The sequence below is a fragment of the Melopsittacus undulatus genome, chromosome 10 (assembly GCF_012275295.1).
Source record: "Melopsittacus undulatus isolate bMelUnd1 chromosome 10, bMelUnd1.mat.Z, whole genome shotgun sequence".
Classification (NCBI taxonomy): domain Eukaryota; kingdom Metazoa; phylum Chordata; class Aves; order Psittaciformes; family Psittaculidae; genus Melopsittacus; species Melopsittacus undulatus.
In genome coordinates this window covers 10756894-10774998 of record NC_047536.1, presented here as the reverse complement: position 1 = coordinate 10774998, position 18105 = coordinate 10756894, and the positions used below count along the sequence as shown (strand labels likewise).

General features: G+C 46.8%; 1 protein-coding gene across 4 annotated transcripts; it reads right to left on the bottom strand.

Moving 5' to 3' along the window:
* Window positions 1–911: 911 nt before the first annotated feature.
* SPINK5 (serine peptidase inhibitor Kazal type 5) lies at window positions 912–17612 on the bottom strand. Of its 4 annotated transcripts, none has more exons than XM_031047346.2 (14): window positions 17488–17612; window positions 16298–16323; window positions 15117–15244; window positions 14239–14305; window positions 12415–12542; window positions 12191–12242; window positions 9768–9898; window positions 9089–9167; window positions 8536–8603; window positions 7616–7706; window positions 5118–5245; window positions 4688–4751; window positions 1574–1626; window positions 912–1150 (listed from the first exon to the last, which is right to left on the bottom strand). In XM_031047346.2, the coding sequence occupies exons 1-13, from the start codon at window positions 17543–17545 to the stop codon at window positions 1621–1623; spliced, it is 1026 nt and encodes a 341-aa protein (XP_030903206.2). In that variant the 5' UTR covers window positions 17546–17612; the 3' UTR covers window positions 912–1150; window positions 1574–1620. The 4 variants fall into 4 exon arrangements, with proteins under 4 accessions (XP_030903206.2, XP_030903207.2, XP_030903209.2 ...); XM_031047347.2 differs by having other exon boundaries at window positions 1574–1623; XM_031047349.2 differs by lacking the exons at window positions 4688–4751; window positions 5118–5245.
* Window positions 17613–18105: the final 493 nt, after the last annotated feature.

Genomic DNA, 18105 nt, shown 5'->3' with positions numbered 1-18105 from the left:
TTAATCGGTTACATCTCAAAACAACGATACTTTACATTAAGTAGCTTAAGTCAATATCCTGGAACTTCCTATTTCATCTCCCCCAGCACCGGGACCCAGGAGGTAGAACCTCTCTCCCTGCAAGATGGGGGGTGAGCACTGGCTGAGCCCTTGTGCCCACAGGCTCTCGTCTGGGGGAGAAAGTTCAGGCCAAAGCAGAAGGGTGACCAAGAAGTACATAGTGAAAGTCCATGGGCCACCAAGATGGCTGAGGTTTCTGCTTAGCCAGCACTGCCTCAAGGACATCAATACTCCTGCACCCTTGGAGCAAGAAATCCTGGACAAATTCACACCTCCAGATCCCAGAGACCTTCCCAGCTGTGTCCCCAGCTCCACCTACACTGGGGCAGGACTTCGCACACCATCCAACATAACCCATCAAGGTGTATATACTTCCCACAGCTGCTCAGAACAATGTGGTATGGATTTCCCAGTGCCTCAGATGAGGATGCTGGAAGAGGACACTGCAACAGCTAAACTGCCAACTGCCAGCCCAACATCTGTAGTGCTTTTAAACCAATTTTCCTCTGTGAGTTTCCAAATGTAAACCAATCAAAATGTCAAAACAACCCTCTGAGGTAGGTAAGTATCTTTTAATAACTGTTTTACAGACAAGAAAAAAGTGCTGAAAGGGCAGTGAAGTGGCTGACCCAAGACCCCACATTGATTTGGAGGGAACCTGACCCCTGGTCCCTCCTCACAAAACCCTGGACCGTGCTCTTCCCTCCTTGGGTCCAACATCTTCACTGGGTATTTACAGCAGCTGGTGCACCCCAGGGGCCTCTGCACTTATTGCCTAAGGGACATGCAGTGCAATTCTGGACAGGGGAGTGGTGTGTCCCTCCCGCAGGGCTCAGTGAAGAAAAGTGACATGAAGATGCTGAGTTATCTTTATTGTAGAAGCACATTAAAGACACAGCGAGGCAGCAGAGACCGCGACGGCGCGCATGGGGCAGATCTGGGAAGACACCACTGCATCCCCACAGCCCTTTGCCCTCCACCTGAGCAAGACAGGGCCCGCTGGCCGCAGATGGGGATGAAGACAGCTCTGGCAGTCCTGGGGACTTGGCAGCTCTCCTGATGCTCAACATCATCTCTTCCTTTACTTGCCCTAGGGAGACAGGGGGAGACAGTTTATTACTATAGTCCCAGAAGATAGAGGGACCTGAAAGGACTATGAGAAAACCTTAAAGCTGATGCTTCCACACTCTGTAGGGGTTCTAGGCCACCCCTGACTCCCCATGATGGGGGACAGCAGCATGCTGCTCTGTCAGTGTCCTTTCCAATCAGCAGGGATTGAAAGAACAGAGCAGGGTAAAAGGAATAGGTAGAGCCCACCACCATAGCACTAGAATGTTTGCATGTTCCCACGTGCTCAGCCCCACCATGATAAGAGGGAAAAGCACTCTGCAAGAGCCCTTTGCACAATCCCTACAGCCTGTCCAAGCAAAGCAGGACACTCCGACCCTTGTGAAACACAAGACCCAGAGGACAGGCTGGACAAAAGGGGGTAAATCTCTGCCAGTCTCAGTACCTTTGGTCACAGCTGATCCCTGGTGTTTGCTGGCAGTCTGAGCTCCATTACTTCTGGAAAGAAAGAGCAAAAAATAAGTCCATCCCCAAGCATAACCACTTCTGTGTGACACTTGCCAAGCATTAGTATCAGTGTGACAGCCCCTCTGGCCAGCTCAGCAACCACATGGAGCTACAGCAGAGCCTGGCACAAAGGCAGGCTGGGTCACTGCCAGCCTAGGAAAACAAGACTGATTTCACAACCTGAAGCTAGGTGCTTTCCACACCAACTATATAACTGGGAAAGGTCCTGCTTTACACCTACTCCCCCCTTTCCCTGCCCCCATTCCAGCATCTGAAAAAGCATTACGAAATAACAGGCATTGTAAGGAAACCAGGACTTGCCCACTGTAAACCTGGGAGTTGTCTGTTTGCTAAGAAGCAGATTGTTTTAAAACAGAGAAACTGGATATTCCCTGTGTTCCCTGCCCTATTGACTAATTGGTGACTATCGCATGGATGGATCTTAGAAAAACCTTTGAACAAATACAGGAACTGCAAGATATGCAGCATTGAAAGTGAAATGTGCTGGAAAGACCCACAATTAGTTCATCCATATGACACAGCACTGCAGGACCTCCTGACCAGCTAGCTTACCAAGAAAGATATCTTAACCCAGGACTCAAACCTACATTTATCTTCAGTAAAGCAGAAAAGGATCAAAGGAATTTGGTCATGGCACAGACCTCCCGAGGAAGGTGGTGAACCTGAATTCTGGCCAGCCTGAGGCCCCAGGGACTGGATATCCCTGCATGCAAGGTTTTCCACCACAGCACTTTACAAATACACCCTTTGGTGTCAGATCTCTTTCAAGCCCCACTCTTCTCACCCTTTTCTACAAGCATCCCCCCCCGAAGGCAACGTGGTCACCATAGGTAGTGTGGAAACCCAGAAGGAGCTTTCCCCTCAGGAATGGATGCAGACACTGAGCTGCGAAGGGACGAGGTGACGAGGGACAAGGTGACTTGGACACACATTTTGTCAGGCAACTCAATGCTCTCCATGGACAGTTTCAAAAGACAGCTCAAGGAAATATTACATTTTGGAGGTAACAACTTCTTATCTTCCTCCAAAGCTTAAAGAGAGGCCTTTGCATTTTCATTCTGCACATTGCAACTGTCTAAAACCATTTCTGATACCAAAAGCACTGCTGGAACTGGTTTCCTCTGGGTTTTAGTAGCATACATTAAGTGCCTGACTCTTCAGCAGAAAGAAGAATTCATCATATTGAAAGTGACCATGAATTTCAGCACTGAAAATAACATTGCTCTGTTTGTCATTCATAAGCTTCTATGAATTTCTAGTCTGATTCTTCAGGTGACATAATATATGTAAGCAAAACAAACCACTGTGCAAGGGGGCTTTTCTTGCCCCAAGGAAAAAGCTTATCACTTTCCCTTTTAATTGCATTCAACTCTCCCTGGAATACTTAACACAGCTACAAGCTGTCTGACTTTCAATAAATGGTGTATTCCTCCAATTGTAATGGCTTGAGAGCTGTAACAGCTTGGTAAAACACAGAACAGCATGGAATCCCAGACCAAGCACAGTTTTGTAGGAACCCCCTCTGGCTTTCAACTGCACAGTACACCCAGTCTCGTCTGTCTTGGGCAGCATGAGCTACAGGCTTGTGTAATGCCTGGTCTCCTGTGGCCCCAGAATACACAAGCCAACAGTAGCTCTATCACAGGTTGAAACATAAAGGCCTCCGCTATGATCACAGGCAAAATAATTTCTCTCTGCACCGCAATTTATTCAACTTTCTCAACAACAGAGAGCACTCTGCTGCTTTACAGAAGAGGAGCTGGGATGTTTACTTTCTAATGTTTCGGGGACCTGCTGGCATCCTGACAGCAAGCAGAGGAAGGCATGGCATGTTCAAGGTCCCTTCCAACCCTTGGGATTCTGTGATCCTGGACCCCATGGCAGGATGGTTACCCCACAGAAAATCCCTTTGTTGCCTACAAGCACCTTGAAAGCAAACTTGTATTCAGAAGCAAAAGCTCCCATCCAAAAACTTACAGAACTTCTCTTTGGCTGGCTCAATGTTTTGATTCTCTTTGGGGAGCAATTCTCAGTATTTCCCTTAGGATTAATATTCAGTTTCTCAGGAGTTCATGCCAATATAGAGGATGCTCCTCCCAGGGTGCTGCAGGGCATCCCACACACTCAAGAGACACAAACTGGGAAACTGGCAGCAAATCAGTGCTGGAGACTGACGAGCTTCCATTGGTGGAAAGAAAAAGCACAACCGATAAATGTTTGACTCATCTGCTGTGTGGGATCACACAAGAAGTCAAGGCTCAAGACCTTTCCCAAAAGCATGCCACCTAGTGAATAATTTTCATTTCCCAGCCATCTCCCTGGGTATTATTTGGGGAAAGAGCCCTTTAAGGTTCACACAGTTTTGGTCTTTCTGTCCTCACCAAAGTCCCAGGAGGAAAGACAGATGTTTTCTCAGAAATGTCACACTCCCACCATACAGCCCAGGTAAAACATGGAGACTATGCCCAGGTTATATTTTAAAGCCAAGTCTGAACCTGTATTTAAACATCTGGACCACAAGCACCCCACTCTTGGGGCTCTAATGATCCCATTGCAGGTGCAGGGACGAGACTGGCTCCCCACCATGCACTTGGAGTGAGAAGTGGGTTGCTAAACACAGCAAAGATGCACTTTGGTGATCGTTTTCTCCACCTCTTAGCAACATCTCACCCCAGAAGAATTAAAAAAAGAGGAGATGGGGGGCTCCAATGCCTTTGGTACAACAGAGCCCTCCCAGCCTGCAGGATGCCCTGAGCTGACCCTGACAATAGCAATGCACTGCACCAGGTGGCTGAAGAGCAGTTGCAGAGCACAGCTTTAACCTGTTAGCTCAGTAACTTGTTCATTCAATTAAACAGTTGGTTACCCTGCCTGCAGGGTCTAGGCCTGACAACTGCTTCTTGTTTTTCACTCTCCATTGTGGCTGCCTAAGTCAGGTCCCCACAAGCCGAGACAGTGCCGGCAGGAGAGTTTCACAAGGGGAAAGGAAGGGATTGGTGTTTCCCCAGCCCAGCCATGGCATGCCGCTTACCACTTCAGGAGCAGGCTTTTTGCATTCACCTCGATAGTTTACCGTGATGTAGTTTGAAGCTTTCCTGCAAAGTGAGGACAAGACATTGCTTATTATTCACTTGCAATGCCACAACACTCTGCCCTCTGGATGACATTCCTCTGTGGGCTCCTTAATACTTTGATGCTGCTTCCAATGTGATGGCATTTATTAGTCCCCAAGCAATCTTGTGATCGGGCAGAAAGGGAATAGGGGACTCTGGAAACTTGTGTATCTTAATTAGCTGTCATCAGATTAATCTCAAGCATTTTGATCTATGTTTGCTTAACAGCAAGGCACCAAGGACACACTTGATAATGAGTCATGATATATCAAAACAAACACTCTGCTGCAAAAGACACTCGGGAATGGTGGATGGCCCTGTATTACTGAAATCTCTCCTCCTACTCACATGGCAGCTGAACACAAGTCACATTCATTTTTGTATGTTTTCCCATCAGTGCCACAGACTGGTTCTGAGGATTTGCTGCAGAAAATCCTTCCACCCTTTACCCCGTGCAGAATTCGATCACAGTCCAGCTGAAGAGAGAAAGAAATCACATTTGGTGCTGGTTCACTTTCTTGACCCTCCTTTATGTGACTTAAAAGCACTTACAGACCAAGCCTTTCCATGGGGCCCCTTCTGCCCTGCAGCAGGTCCAGCACTCCTCCAGCAATGCCAGGCTTGTAGAAGATAGTGTCTCTTACTGGACCAGCCAGACAAGCTTTGAGGGACAGAGCCTGCCTTGCCTGGCACAGGCCCACTCGTCTGATTCACCTTGGCACAGGGCAGGTTTATTTCTCTCACCAGGATCCACAAGATGAGAACTGCTGCCTGACCCTAGTCCTCATCAGGGCCTTGATGTTGTTTCATCCCCAAGAACAAAGACAAAACCCACTGGCCAAAATTAAGGAAAACCCTCTGCAGCAGCCTCAGGCTGCCTGAGGGTGGTGAGACACGCAGCACAACTTCTGACACCCACTGTATGAAGAGACAGAAGCAGATACGAGTAGCTATGACGATTTAAGGGTGCCCTCTTGTTTCCTCTTGAGCACGACAACGGGAACATTTAGACACAGCTTTCCTTACAAGCCACACATGGCACAACCAGGACAAACTCCAAGAACAAAGAGCCCCTTAGGGACCCCAAAAAGCCTCTCACTTAAATCTTCACGCTACAAGCACACCAGGGTGGATACTGGCAGAGTCATAGCAAATTTCAAACAGCAGAGGTCAGAGATACTGCAGCCTGTTCCCCAGCACGCACACAGCCCCTTCCTCAGCCTGGTCACCCACCCCTGCTCCGGGTGTTGAAAAACAGACCAAGGAGGACTGACTAATGGATTCCCATCTCTAGGTGCTACAGAACATGGTGCAACAACTGCAAATTGTGCAGAGGAGAGATACATCTGGGATGGAGAGGACATTCTTCCTCCTGTCCCACCTGGAGATGCCACATTTAGCTCAAAATGATGGCTTAGCAGCAGTGCTACAGGGCAGGAAGCCCCAGAGGGAAAGGTTTCACACCAGGTGGCATAGGGAGGATGGAGATGTTGGGATGCTATGATAGCACCTGCTAGTTAAGCATCACTTGCTAATTCCATTAATGTGCTGCTTCCTCCCTCGTCTGGGTAATTATGGATGACATGAGAGCAGACAATGCTGATCTTTGCAGTTCTCTGCTAGATGCCTTCCTACTTGCCAGACATTGCTGCTCATAGCGTGACCCGTGTGCCTGCTCTACTGCCCAGGGCAGGCGGCCACCCCACCACAGCCCAATACATCATCTATCCCAGCAGCGAGTGCCACCACCCCTTTGGCACTTAAGAATTCCCGTGACAAAGCCCACAGGTGGCCCTTGAAAGAGAAGAGGAGATTTGCTCTCTGAATCACTTCTTGTCAGTCAGGCTCATCAGCATCCACTCCCCCTCAGGTGCTACCAGGAAATACCACTAAGCATTTAAGCACACTGGCATTGTTACACCTCATGCCTCCTCTAGAATGCACCAAAATTGCTGCACCTGAAACACCTACCAGGGTTTTTAACTCAAATATCCCTTTTCTATAAGTAGTCAATGGAAAAGGCTTCAGATAGAGATAAGGCAGTTTGTAGTAAGGTCCACAGAAACACATCTCCTCTCCCTTCCAGACTGTTAATTAAATCACTCTATGCAAATGCTAGAGGGGTTAAAATATCAGGTAATATTTTTAGTCATCCTAGCCCTTGACAACACCCTATAGCAGTGAGATCCATGGTTTAGTCTCCCTTTTGATGGTAATTTATTTTTTCTTATTAGCTTCATATTTTCCACTTTTAGCTCTGTTGAAGCTATTGCATTTTCATGGAGACAAGGGACAGCAGACACCCCCATCTTCCTCCCACATTATTCCATTCACAGGCATCATCTATCACTCAGCGTTTCCCCTTTTAGCACTCCTTCCTTCTGCCAACTTGTCCTCATCCCCTGGTCATCTCCATCACACTGCTCTGGCCACGGCCTTTAACTCATCACCTTTTCAACATGTGGAGAGTGGCACTCCTCACCCCACTTTCACTATGTGTGGGGCAGGCACCCAGCCTGAGCTCAAGATCAGCACCCCCATAGCTGATGTACTTCCATAAGGTGCAAAGCTCAGAAGCAAAGCTGGTTTAAGAGGGGCCCATATGGGTGCATCCAGCCCCACTCCCTTTCCCTCTGCTTCCATACTGTGTGATATAGGAGCTAGCATTGGCATGCAGATGCTTCCACTCATTCAACCCTTCCAAGAAGCTTTAGGATCACAGCAAGAACAGGAGGAGCTGCTGGGAAAGGAGCTGGCAGGGGCTCAGGACCAGCAGAGCACCCCATGGGAGTGGTCCCCATTTCTGCCCATGCAGATGCCACCCGAGATGCAGGAGGTGGGATTACCAGCCGGTAGGCATCCGTGTCCCTGCTCTGTGTCTTGCGGCCAGGTGTCGTCTTGCAGTTCCCACCGCTCTGAGCTGCGTTTCCTTGTGGTCTGGAAGGGAGGAAGAGCAGAGAGAGCTCATCACACCGCCCGTCCTGAACAAGGAAAGCACAGTGGAAACCCACCCTCCCCACAGACCCCCGCAGAGAGCTGCTTGCACTATGGTATCCACACACCCACGGACACAGGAGAGGGGGAGAAACCCCTCAGCCACATGTTAACAGGGAGGCAGCAGGACAAACCTTGCCCTGTGCTCAGCCCAAGTGCCTCCCCTCCCCAGGGCTCTGGCATCACTTGGTGGATGGGAGACAAAGGAATTGCACCAGCCAAAAGTAAGAAATCTCAAAGCTCCCCAGCAAAGGCTCTGAAAAAAACAGCAGCTGAGTCCTGCTCAGGTCCAGCAGCTACAAAACAAACAGAAGTGCCTGACCAGTGCCCAGAAAGCACGTGGTACCCCAGGCGCTGACTCCAAGCCAGCTGGTGAGGGTGAGCCAGGGCCAGGCAGGCACATATGCTCTGCCAGGAAGCAGGGTTTGCTGGGCAAAGGTGTCCCGAGAGGGATTTTGAGCACAGCAATCACTGGTGCTTCATACACAGGAAAGCCAAGGCCAAAAAGGAGCAAAGGTTGCATGACAACATGCTTCACTCTACGTGCCTCTTCCCCATCACCAGCTCAGCCAGGGGGGAGAGCACCAAACACCAGTGTTCAATTCCCTACCCCAGACAGTGCTCCTTGTGTGCTACTGAACCATTCCGGCTTCAGTTAATGTCCTAACCACCTCTAGGGAAATCATGTAAGTGGAAGGGGACAGAAACTGGTGCCAGGGCTTGTGGGGTGGCTGGGGGAACAGGCTGCCATCCCAGGAACTGCTGAACTTACTCTCTGCTCGATGAGAAGGGACGTCTCTCATTTGTCTTCTGCTGTGACCCTGAACCACTGCAGCCCTTCTGCAAAAGGGGCAGGATCACATTCAACAACCAAACACAGAAAGAACTTTTACACAATTAGAGAAGCAGCAAAGCTAAAGCAGCTCCTGTTCTCCCCTTCTCCTCCCAGACCCAGAGATTTATGGGGCTGTTCTTAGAGAAACAGGTTTGATGTTTGCTCCATACCCACCCATTGGCTTTAACACCCACCAAATGTTATCATCTGAGGTCTTACAGGATTGTGGGTGCCTGAACCTGCCCTTTATCTCTCATATAGCATCACACCACTGGGAAAGTGAGAGGGGCTGTTCTGTTACGTCCAGACATGCCCACTTTGTATGCTTACACACAGGTTCCTCCCACAAATGAGTGAGGCTTTGCAACACAACCTGCTTCTCCCCCATCGTCATCCCAAGCTGACCAGAGGCAGTCACTGACCATCAGGATCCAAGACTCTCACCAGCCCCATTCTCTGAGTTCAGAGCAGGCTCTGAGCTCCATCTCACCTGGCTTGTGTTCCCTGAAGCTTGTTTGTTGCGCTGGCCAGTTCCACCAGACTGAATCCCTCTTTGGGCTTCTTTTTTTCTAGAAGAAGGGGAGAGGAGGAAAAGAGATTGCTATGGCAGTGCAACTGCCACCAGCACCCAAGGCTGCCCTATAAAAGCTAGTGTCATGACATTAGGTACCACCTCCCCATCACAGTCCCTGTTTCTGGTGGTCCTGTTCCTAATTCCCACCCCTAAGCCTTCTCCGTTCTCCTCACCATTCCCACTGTACGCTACATCCTGGATCCAGGTGGTTGCTTTCATATCAGGGCTGCTTCTGCATATGCTCTATGGGAGTAGAGAGAGAGCATCTGGAAGGCAAAGTACACGTGTGGGAAACTCCTCAGGAGCTGCCCACGCCCGACAGTCCCCTGGGAAAAGGTTTCCTCTCTATCAGCCTTGTTTCTCCCTCTCTACTCCACGCTGTTTCTCACCTGCCCCTGGGCCCTTTGCACTGAAAGGGAAGTGGGAAGAGGGGCAATAGCTGGAGCCCTACTGCCGGAACCTCTCTTGAAGGGCCACTGGGATTCAGGACTCCCTCCCAGGCATTGCCCTGGTGCAGCTTCAGAGGCAGAAACTGCAGTTTTGCTGCCAGAGGTTTCCCTCTCTGCTGTTGTGGCTCAGAGGAAGCTGTACTCACAACTTCTCAGCGCACATGAGACATTTGTTGATGTGCTGCTTGCCAGAGGAGTCCCGAACAGGGTCGTTCTCCCTCGTGCAGGACAGTCGTCCACCAGCTTCAAACTGGGAGCGAAACTCACTGCAGACGTCCTGCGGAAGGAGGGCAGTGGTTAGGGTACCCTGTCCTCCTTGTCTTATTGATCCAGTTCCTAGAAACCTGGCATTTTCTGCCAGAAGAGCATTGCAGCATCACAAATGCACCACAGGAGAGCCTGGGTGTGGGCAACAGAAGAGGGTGTACAGTAGCAGTCAGTATATAAGAGAAGAGTGAGTCAGAAAAATTACGGGTCCTTCTGCCTGCACAGCACGTGTTGGGAGTTTTCTACTAATTATTATTCTCCAACTAATTATTATTCTCCTTGTTGGGCTATCCAAAGCATGCCAGTGATGTGACTGATATGGTATTGAAGTCCCTCCCACTTCTCCCAACATACTTAATACACAGCTACAGCCTATTCCCAGATTGTAGCTCAGATAATAACTTACAAAGCAAGTAGTATCCCCAAAACCAACCATGCTTTGGGCCATGTCAATCAAGAAGCAGTAGTTAAAACATAAAAGCACAATGTAAATATACATAATATACATAATAGTCCAAGAGCAGTGGAAGTCTGTTTGCAGAATGGATGATTAATTTGTTCCCTGTTCAAAATCACTGTACAGAAACCATGTTAATCTTCCCCTGTTATGTAACATGGGGTAAATGTAAACATTCAACCTCCCTAATTTCAGCTGTTTCAGGCGCTACAATAGCTGATTCCAAACAGCAAGTACAAAGCATAAGTAACTGCATCCCACTTCCCATTTGTTGTTTTTTTTTTACAGGTAGGTTCCAACACTTGTACTTTTCTGCCTGTTTTGTGCATAGGAGAATTCTGGTTAGATTGCAGTAAGGTCCTTAGTGGGTCACTGGCCTCATCCTTTGCTTTGCTCAGAAGTTTCCAGCCCCTCACATCCTCTCTGCCAGGGGAAGATTTCCCTAGGATTGTGTCCTGCATCCCAGCCAGGGCATCTCAGCCTTGCTGAGACTGAACTAACCTCAGCAGAATACCCAGGGTACAAAGCCCCACAACTCCCCAGAGCCAAAGGCACCATGAGGAGGAGACACATGACCCAGCACAGGATGACCCTGCACTGGTTGTGGCCAGGAGCCACCTTACATTGCTACCATCAGAAATAAGTGTTGCACCCCAGTTCACCTCCCTGAGACCCTTACTGCTTCTTCCCATCACCAGCCTGTACTCACATCCCTGTGCAGCTCAAGCAATGCTTTCCCTCCCCAACAAGCCTACAAAAACTCTCCCAGTCCCTCTGTGCCTTATTCCCTGGGACAAACCCAGCTCACACCCCAATCCTCTGCCTCTAACACAGCTCTGCCTTCCCTTAACAGCCTCCCTCAGTCTTTCTTTAAATTAGCATATCTGGAGCTCTCTTAGTTTCCTGACCTCTGCTGCAAAACCTTGCTGTGTACATCCAAGACTTGCCTTTGGCTTTTTTATGGTGTGTCGCGTGCCTGACCCACTAATAAATGCAGGGCTTTCTTATCCTTTGTCACTTCTAAGAGACAAGCAGGAATTCTTGTTAATCACTGACTCTGTGATCTCCCAGTTATTACATTTTATCCTGTTTCTATTACTCCAGGCCTCAGTGCTATCCAATTAGTCGTGAGTGATCTGCTGATCCTCTTTGCTGATGCTGCCTCCCAGCTTTGTCATCAGCAAATTTCACTTACACTTCCAAAAGTCATTAGGAAGAGCACTGAAACAGGATTATGCCAAGACTGAGGCTTAAGGAGACTGCTCCAGTCCCTACCACAGAAGTCAAAAGGTAAGTGCTGGAAAACAGCTTTTTCTCCCCTTACAGGGCTTTTACCAGGAAAGCATCAGTGCACAGGAACATGGTGGCTGCAGGGTTGTAAAGACAAGGTGGCAAACAGCAGCACCATCAAGAAAAGCCACAAGTCCATGGAGATAGCTCAGGACTGAAATCTCCCAGAATACAAGGATCTTGTGAGCTTTGCAGAGTTCAGATTTAGAGTTTTTCACCCAGGTCTTTCTTTTTCACCTAATTAGCACCTTCAGCAGCAGTGATTCTCCACCCTTGAGCAGGTTCTACGATAGCACAGCACACCTGGTTTCTTATTCTGATGGGATTTGCCTGTCCCTAGATCCACAGGTCAGCAGGATAAACTGTAAAGTTCAGGAACAAGTTATTCGCTTGGGGGATTTGAGAATACGAACAAGAAATGAGGGAAAGGGAAGTGGATCTCAAAATTAAATCAGTGGAGAAAGAGCAACTGAGTAGAATAATGTTGCCTTTTCTCTATCTTGGGTGAAAATCCAATAAAGTTTTATATTGACCTGCCTAATACTTTAATCTCACCTTATCTTCCTTTTGTCTGTTTCTAGATGACTCCTGTCCATTCTCCCTTTTGCTGAAAGAGAAGCAAGATGAGAAAGTGAATACCACGATGCTCCAGGGAGCAAGAGGTTTTCCCCACCATTGGCTGCAGGAGGGGCAAGTGATGCCAACCACCGGCATTGGCAGCAGGGTCCCTCCAGCAGCTGCTTTCTCAACAGAAAAGGCTGTGGTTTTCCTCTACTCACAACTTCTCTGCACACATGATGCACTTATTGCTGTGCTGTTTCCCAGACGAATCCCGGACGGGATCATTTTCTCTGGTGCAGGAAAGTTTTCCTTTCTTGAACAGGTCCCGAAACTCTCGGCAGTCATCCTGTGGAAATGCCAGGAGTGTGGGTTGACACAGGTATGCTGACAGAGGTGCATCTCCAAGAAATCCACAAAGGATTATCCACCCTACAAATTACATTTCAAACACTATTTTGTTTCTTTGACGTGTAACTAAGTGGAAAACCATAGTGTGCCTGATGTGCTCTCTTAAACTTTAGCATGCAACATAAACCAAATGAACTAGTATGTTTAGATAAGCAGATCCATCTCTTGTAGCCAGGACAGCCTTATTTCTATTCCTCAGAGATAAGACATGCAGGAGCGTGCCTAAAGCACCTAGGTTCTGCTCCACGTATAAAAGCTATAATTTCCCACCAAATTTTGACTGAGGAAGTAATTTTCCCCATCTCTCATGACTGAACACAGTACCAAGAATTTTTAAATCCACACACAGTAAAAAGATGAAGCTGCAGGCATTAAAAGTAAAATAAATCCTTGCACACCTGACATTCCCAGGTATGCTGGAGTAAGAAGTGGGTATTTTTACCTTCCACTTAACATGACATTATGTGTTATGTGAAGCAAAGCACTCTATTTCACCAGAGGCTTTTGTAGCAAAACCTGCTTAAGCATTTAAACCTGGTCTTTGTCTTCCTCTGAACAGCTTTTCTATAGCTTTCAGGGCACACAAGCAGTTTTGTAGCAGAAGAAACATGCTATATGTGAAGTCTTTAGGTTCTTTTATGCAGCACTTTTAAGGTTATCTGCCAAGCGTATATCGGTAATACATTATTTCCACCCCCCGCCTCCCCCCAGTGTGCAGAGGAGATGGTTTGATAACTTATCCCAGCTCTGCAGATGGGGAAGTCAAGCCCAGAAAATTACTTGCCAAAAGCCAGACAGAAAATCTATGGTTGAACAAAGAAATTCAGTGTAGGTCTCTTCCTAACACTGAAACTGTCCTTCTGCCTTCAGAATCACACTTTGGCATGTCAGGTGTTTAAAAAAAAGATCTCCCTTAGGACAGCTGTGCTTTACAAAGCTTTTAAATTGTCCAGGCACACAAGAGCTAGAAAGCTACCCTGCTTAACCAGATGTGAAGAAAAAAATAAATCCTGCAACCAACACTATCTGATGGAAACCAATTTACTCCTATCTAGAATAAAAACCCAAGGCTCAAAAGACAACTCCCTCCACATAAAGACCTGCTATCTAGAAAAACAGCTGTGGGTAAAAGAAACCAGCCAGGTGCATCAACAAGATAAACAAGGGACAATTAGAGTCAGCCTGCTCCCACACCCTGCCCTAGTCAGAGCTCACATACATCATCATTGCTATTAATTATTTGTCAGATGCCAATGGTGTACCTTATAAACAGGCAGGTATCCTCCTTAGCCTGTGCTCTGGGTCAGGCATGGACCATACATGCAATGATAGTAATTGCCCAAAAGGGACCAGGTTGTCTGTGAGATGCCATGAGGAGTTTTAGTTTCTTTTATGCTCATGGATGGCACAAAGCCTCGCGTTCCTTTAGACCCTCTTCCAAAGGAAGAGTATATTTGCCCTGCTCCCACTACAGGCACACAGCTGGGACCTTCCACATTGGCCAAGCCAGCATTTCCCACTTCAGACAAGGAAATGCAGTCGGCAAGTGGGTCAGAGGAAGACACAATGCCACCACATTGTCCTGCTCCCAGCATGCCAATAAAACTGGCTTTAGTAGCAGTGTTTCACCTCACCTCTCCCAAGGAGTCCGCATTCCTGTTCACCTCTTCACCACTCCCTTTGCTTTTTGAGTCTTTTTCCCTGCAAGAAAGGGAGGCATGAGTGACAGAGCAGCATAGAATCATAGAATAGTTAGGGTTGGAAAGGACCTTAAGATCATCCAGTTCCAACCCCCCTGCCATGGGCAGGGACACCTTACACTAAACCATATCACCCAAGGCTTCATCCAGCCTGGCCTTGAACACTGCCAGGGATGGAGCATTCACAACCTCCCTGGGCAACCCATTCCAGTGCCTCACCACCATAACAGTAAAGAATTTCTTCCTTATATCCAGTCTAAACCTCTGCTGTTTAAGTTTCAACCCATTACCCCCTGTCCTATCACTACAGTCCCTCATGAATAGTCCCTATCCAGCATCCCTGCAGTCTTCAGACTTAAAACCAAAATAGCTAATGTTTAAAGTCCAGTCCTGCCAGCCCCACCTCATCGTTTGCGCAAGGCAGTGGGATGGACCAGCACTGGGGCTCTGGCCCAGCGAGACCTGCCCATCAGTTTTTAGCACCTCTGCATTGGAGGCATTTTGACATCCTTTCTCTATGCCTAACCTTCTGGTGTTTCCATCCCACTAAACACCACCTATGGAAAGAAGAAACAAGTGTTTTCACCCTGGATTTGCTCCTCACACCCTATGTGAGGAGCTAGAGAGTGCTACTGAGGTCACAGGTTTCCTGAGGAGTTACTACTTGATCTGTCCAGCCCAGAACTATGACTTTACACCATGGACTAGAGTCCTGAGAGTGGGCTCATCATTATGGGAGGAGAGGACGTGTTGCAGACGGGCAGTGTGGCCACTAGAGCCAGCATGCAAGCCACTGGGCAGCTGATACTCACAGCAGCCTTTGGCACATCAGGCACTTGTTGAGGTCTGCTTTTCCATCCGGGCTGCTGATGTGCTCCTTGGTGGTGGGACAGGAAAACTTCCCACTGCGCAGAAGTGACCAAATTTTCGTGCACTCATCCTGAAAAGCACAGAGGAGAACAGTCAGTGGGGGACCCCTCAGAGGCTACCGAGTCCTGAGAGCAGTTTGTTTAAGCTTTTTTGGGTTGACTATGTTCTCTCGACACAGTTTGTTAACACCAGCCCTGGGGCTACCATGCTCCTCATCCCTATCCCTCACTGCACACCACAGCTGGTACAGGCAGCACCCACAGCCCTGCTTGTGACTCCCAAGGCAAAAAAAGACAAGGAGAAAGTTCAAAACATGTTGAGAGGGCCATTATTCATGGAAAAAGGAATACACATTTAATTTGCATGCAGCTGTGAATTGCTACCCGCTGCAGGGGAGCAATCCATGTTATAAAGTTAGTCAAGAGTGGAAAATATAGCCCTAGAAGTTCCAGTAGGATGCAAGAGCAATGAATCGACCAGGGTGACTGAAGAGCAACTCAGGTGAAAGACTGAAGCACAGAAAAGGACAATCCTCTTAGGAAACAGAGCTGCAGCAACGAATTGCCTCTTTTGCTGGGTAACCAAAATGCAGGAGAAGAAGAATCAATGAAGCATTTAGTTATTTTGGGCTACTATGTTTTCCAAAGGATCTTTACTATGGAGAGACAAGCTTGTTTGATTAAAGCATGAACAGAGCTGACTTCTCAGTCATTGGATCAGATAATTTCCTGAGACTCAAAGGACTTGCCTTAATTCTTTTAATTATCAAACTAGGAAATTTTCCAGCAGAAACCCCAGCTTCTGATCAGAAGCAAAATCCTGAAGTATCATTAGAAATATAATATATGACATTTCTAACTTCATCTCATGAGATTTCCAGCTCAGAGCTGTTCGGGTATGTGCTCAGCATAGTGCACCAAATAAACACTGTCAGCTAGAGAGCCATTGCTGTATTACAAAAGTATTGTCTCTCAACATGAAGAAATTCACTGCTTTTTCCACCCCTGAAAAAGCATTATGATATCTAAGATTAGTCTGCCTAAATGGCTTTGCTCAGAGCATGCATTAAGCAGTATAGCTGGCAAAACAAAAGGAGAATAAGAATAGAAAAGGTTGGACTCGCCTTAATCGAAGCTTGGCTGGCAACATCTGCAACAGAAAAACCAACAATGAGACCATACAAAAATCTTTGAAGGGAAATTTTAAACCAAAAGCATTTAATTAAAATACTTGATGCAGTTTCCTAATCCACCCAAATAACCTCTAGATAAGAGCTAATCCAGTGCATTATTGTACACTAATAGAAAGGACTGGGCATTAGAGACTTTCTGGAACATTGCACTTTTTGTCATTCAAATGCAAAAGTACATCTATTTGTTGTGTCTTTGTGCCCTCCTTTACTGTGTTACTTTTCCCAGGCTTAAAGTCAAAATTCCAAGGATGAATCACTGTTTATTATTATATCCCACTGCCTCAGTAGTTGTATCAACCTTACCCACATTTTTTTGGCTTGCTTCATCTTCATCCCTTAAAATCCCTTAAAGTCCATATCATTGTTGTTTGTCTAAAACTTCAAATTCCTTTTCAAGGCCCATTCCATTTGCAGTACCTCACATAAATTGCCAAATTAATAATGAGTCAGCAGGTAAGCAGCTGATATATGTTTCTTTTTACTAAGCCACTTAGAGCCAGTATAATACATTTCATCCTTTCCTCTTGCATCATCAGTATCATCACAGGAAACCATCAAGAAATCCTCCACTAGCTGTTTTTCAACAGAAATAGGCAGTAAAGACCATTGCATCAAGCTTAAACTCCTGCTAAAATCTCTGTCGTAGGCATACTGAAATCTCTATTGCAAGCATACAAAAATGGATTTCTTAGCAAGTGTGACAAGAAATTCCTGGCCTTCTGAATTTACCAAAAATTGCATTACACTTTTTTCAAAGTCAATCTTTTAACATAAAATTCAATCTGTTTGGAAATTTGTATTCCTCCACTTACACAATTGAGTTTGTTTGTTCTTAAGCTGTTATATCTACTAATAATAGATACTCTCACCTATCAATAGAACTTTTCACACACAAGAGAAAACATTTTCACACACAAGAGAAAGAGCTGTTACCAAGAATGTGTTATATCACATCAATACAAGTAGTACAGTAAGAAATTATGGTCTTCCGGTTATGTCACTATGCTTTTTAAAGAACAAGGGCTCTCTAATCCGGTGTCTCACTGTCTTTATGGGAGCTCCCACGCTGTGTCCTCTGCCAGTCCCACATTTCAGCACAGAGAACATCAGAAGTTACTAACCTGAGAAGAAGCAGAAAAATGCCAGAGCAAGGACCACCGAGGCACCTTCTATTTTCATGGTGAGGGTGGCAGCTGTTTGCCTACGTTGACTCTATTAGTGCATTGCTCAATGAAACCCAAAGAAAGGGCTCAGGTCAGATCACATATATATAGATGACCAGATTCTCCGCCTTCATTATGACATAATCTTCCCAAGAACCATCATTAGCTGCAAACCAGTTTGATGACAGTAGTTCTAAATTCTAATGATCCCATTAACACAATTAATTTCCAGAAGGATGGGACATATTTGAGTCACTCCCTGTATTTTGTCAAGGTAAGAAAACTATGAATAGACTATTTTAGTTTCTCCACACAGCCAGAGGAATTCTTGCCATCTTTAGAGTGGTTCATAGTCTTATGAAGAGGTACCCCAGTTGACATAACACTAATACCCTTTTTTATCTCAACACAATAGCTGAAAGGGTTTTGTTTTGATAACTTGGCTCCAGCAGAGACAACAGGAAGGCAAGATCACTCAAGGCCTCTGGAAGTCAGCCTGCTTTTAATAAAACACCTCAGTATGAGCCCAAAATAGTAAACTTTCAGGCAAGGTTGAAATGCATCAAGTGCCTTGTT

Coding starts and splice junctions, on each gene's coding strand:
- SPINK5 (XM_031047346.2), bottom strand. CDS start 17,545: ATGAAAATAGAAGGTGCCTCGGTGGTCCTTGCTCTGGCATTTTTCTGC. Junction 16,324..17,487: donor ATTTTTCTGCTTCTTCTCAG/GTTAGTAACTTC, acceptor TTTCTGTTGCAG/ATGTTGCCAGCCAAGCTTCG. Junction 12,243..12,414: donor ATCATGTGTGCAGAGAAGTT/GTGAGTAGAGGA, acceptor CTTCTCTTTCAG/CAAAAGGGAGAATGGACAGG.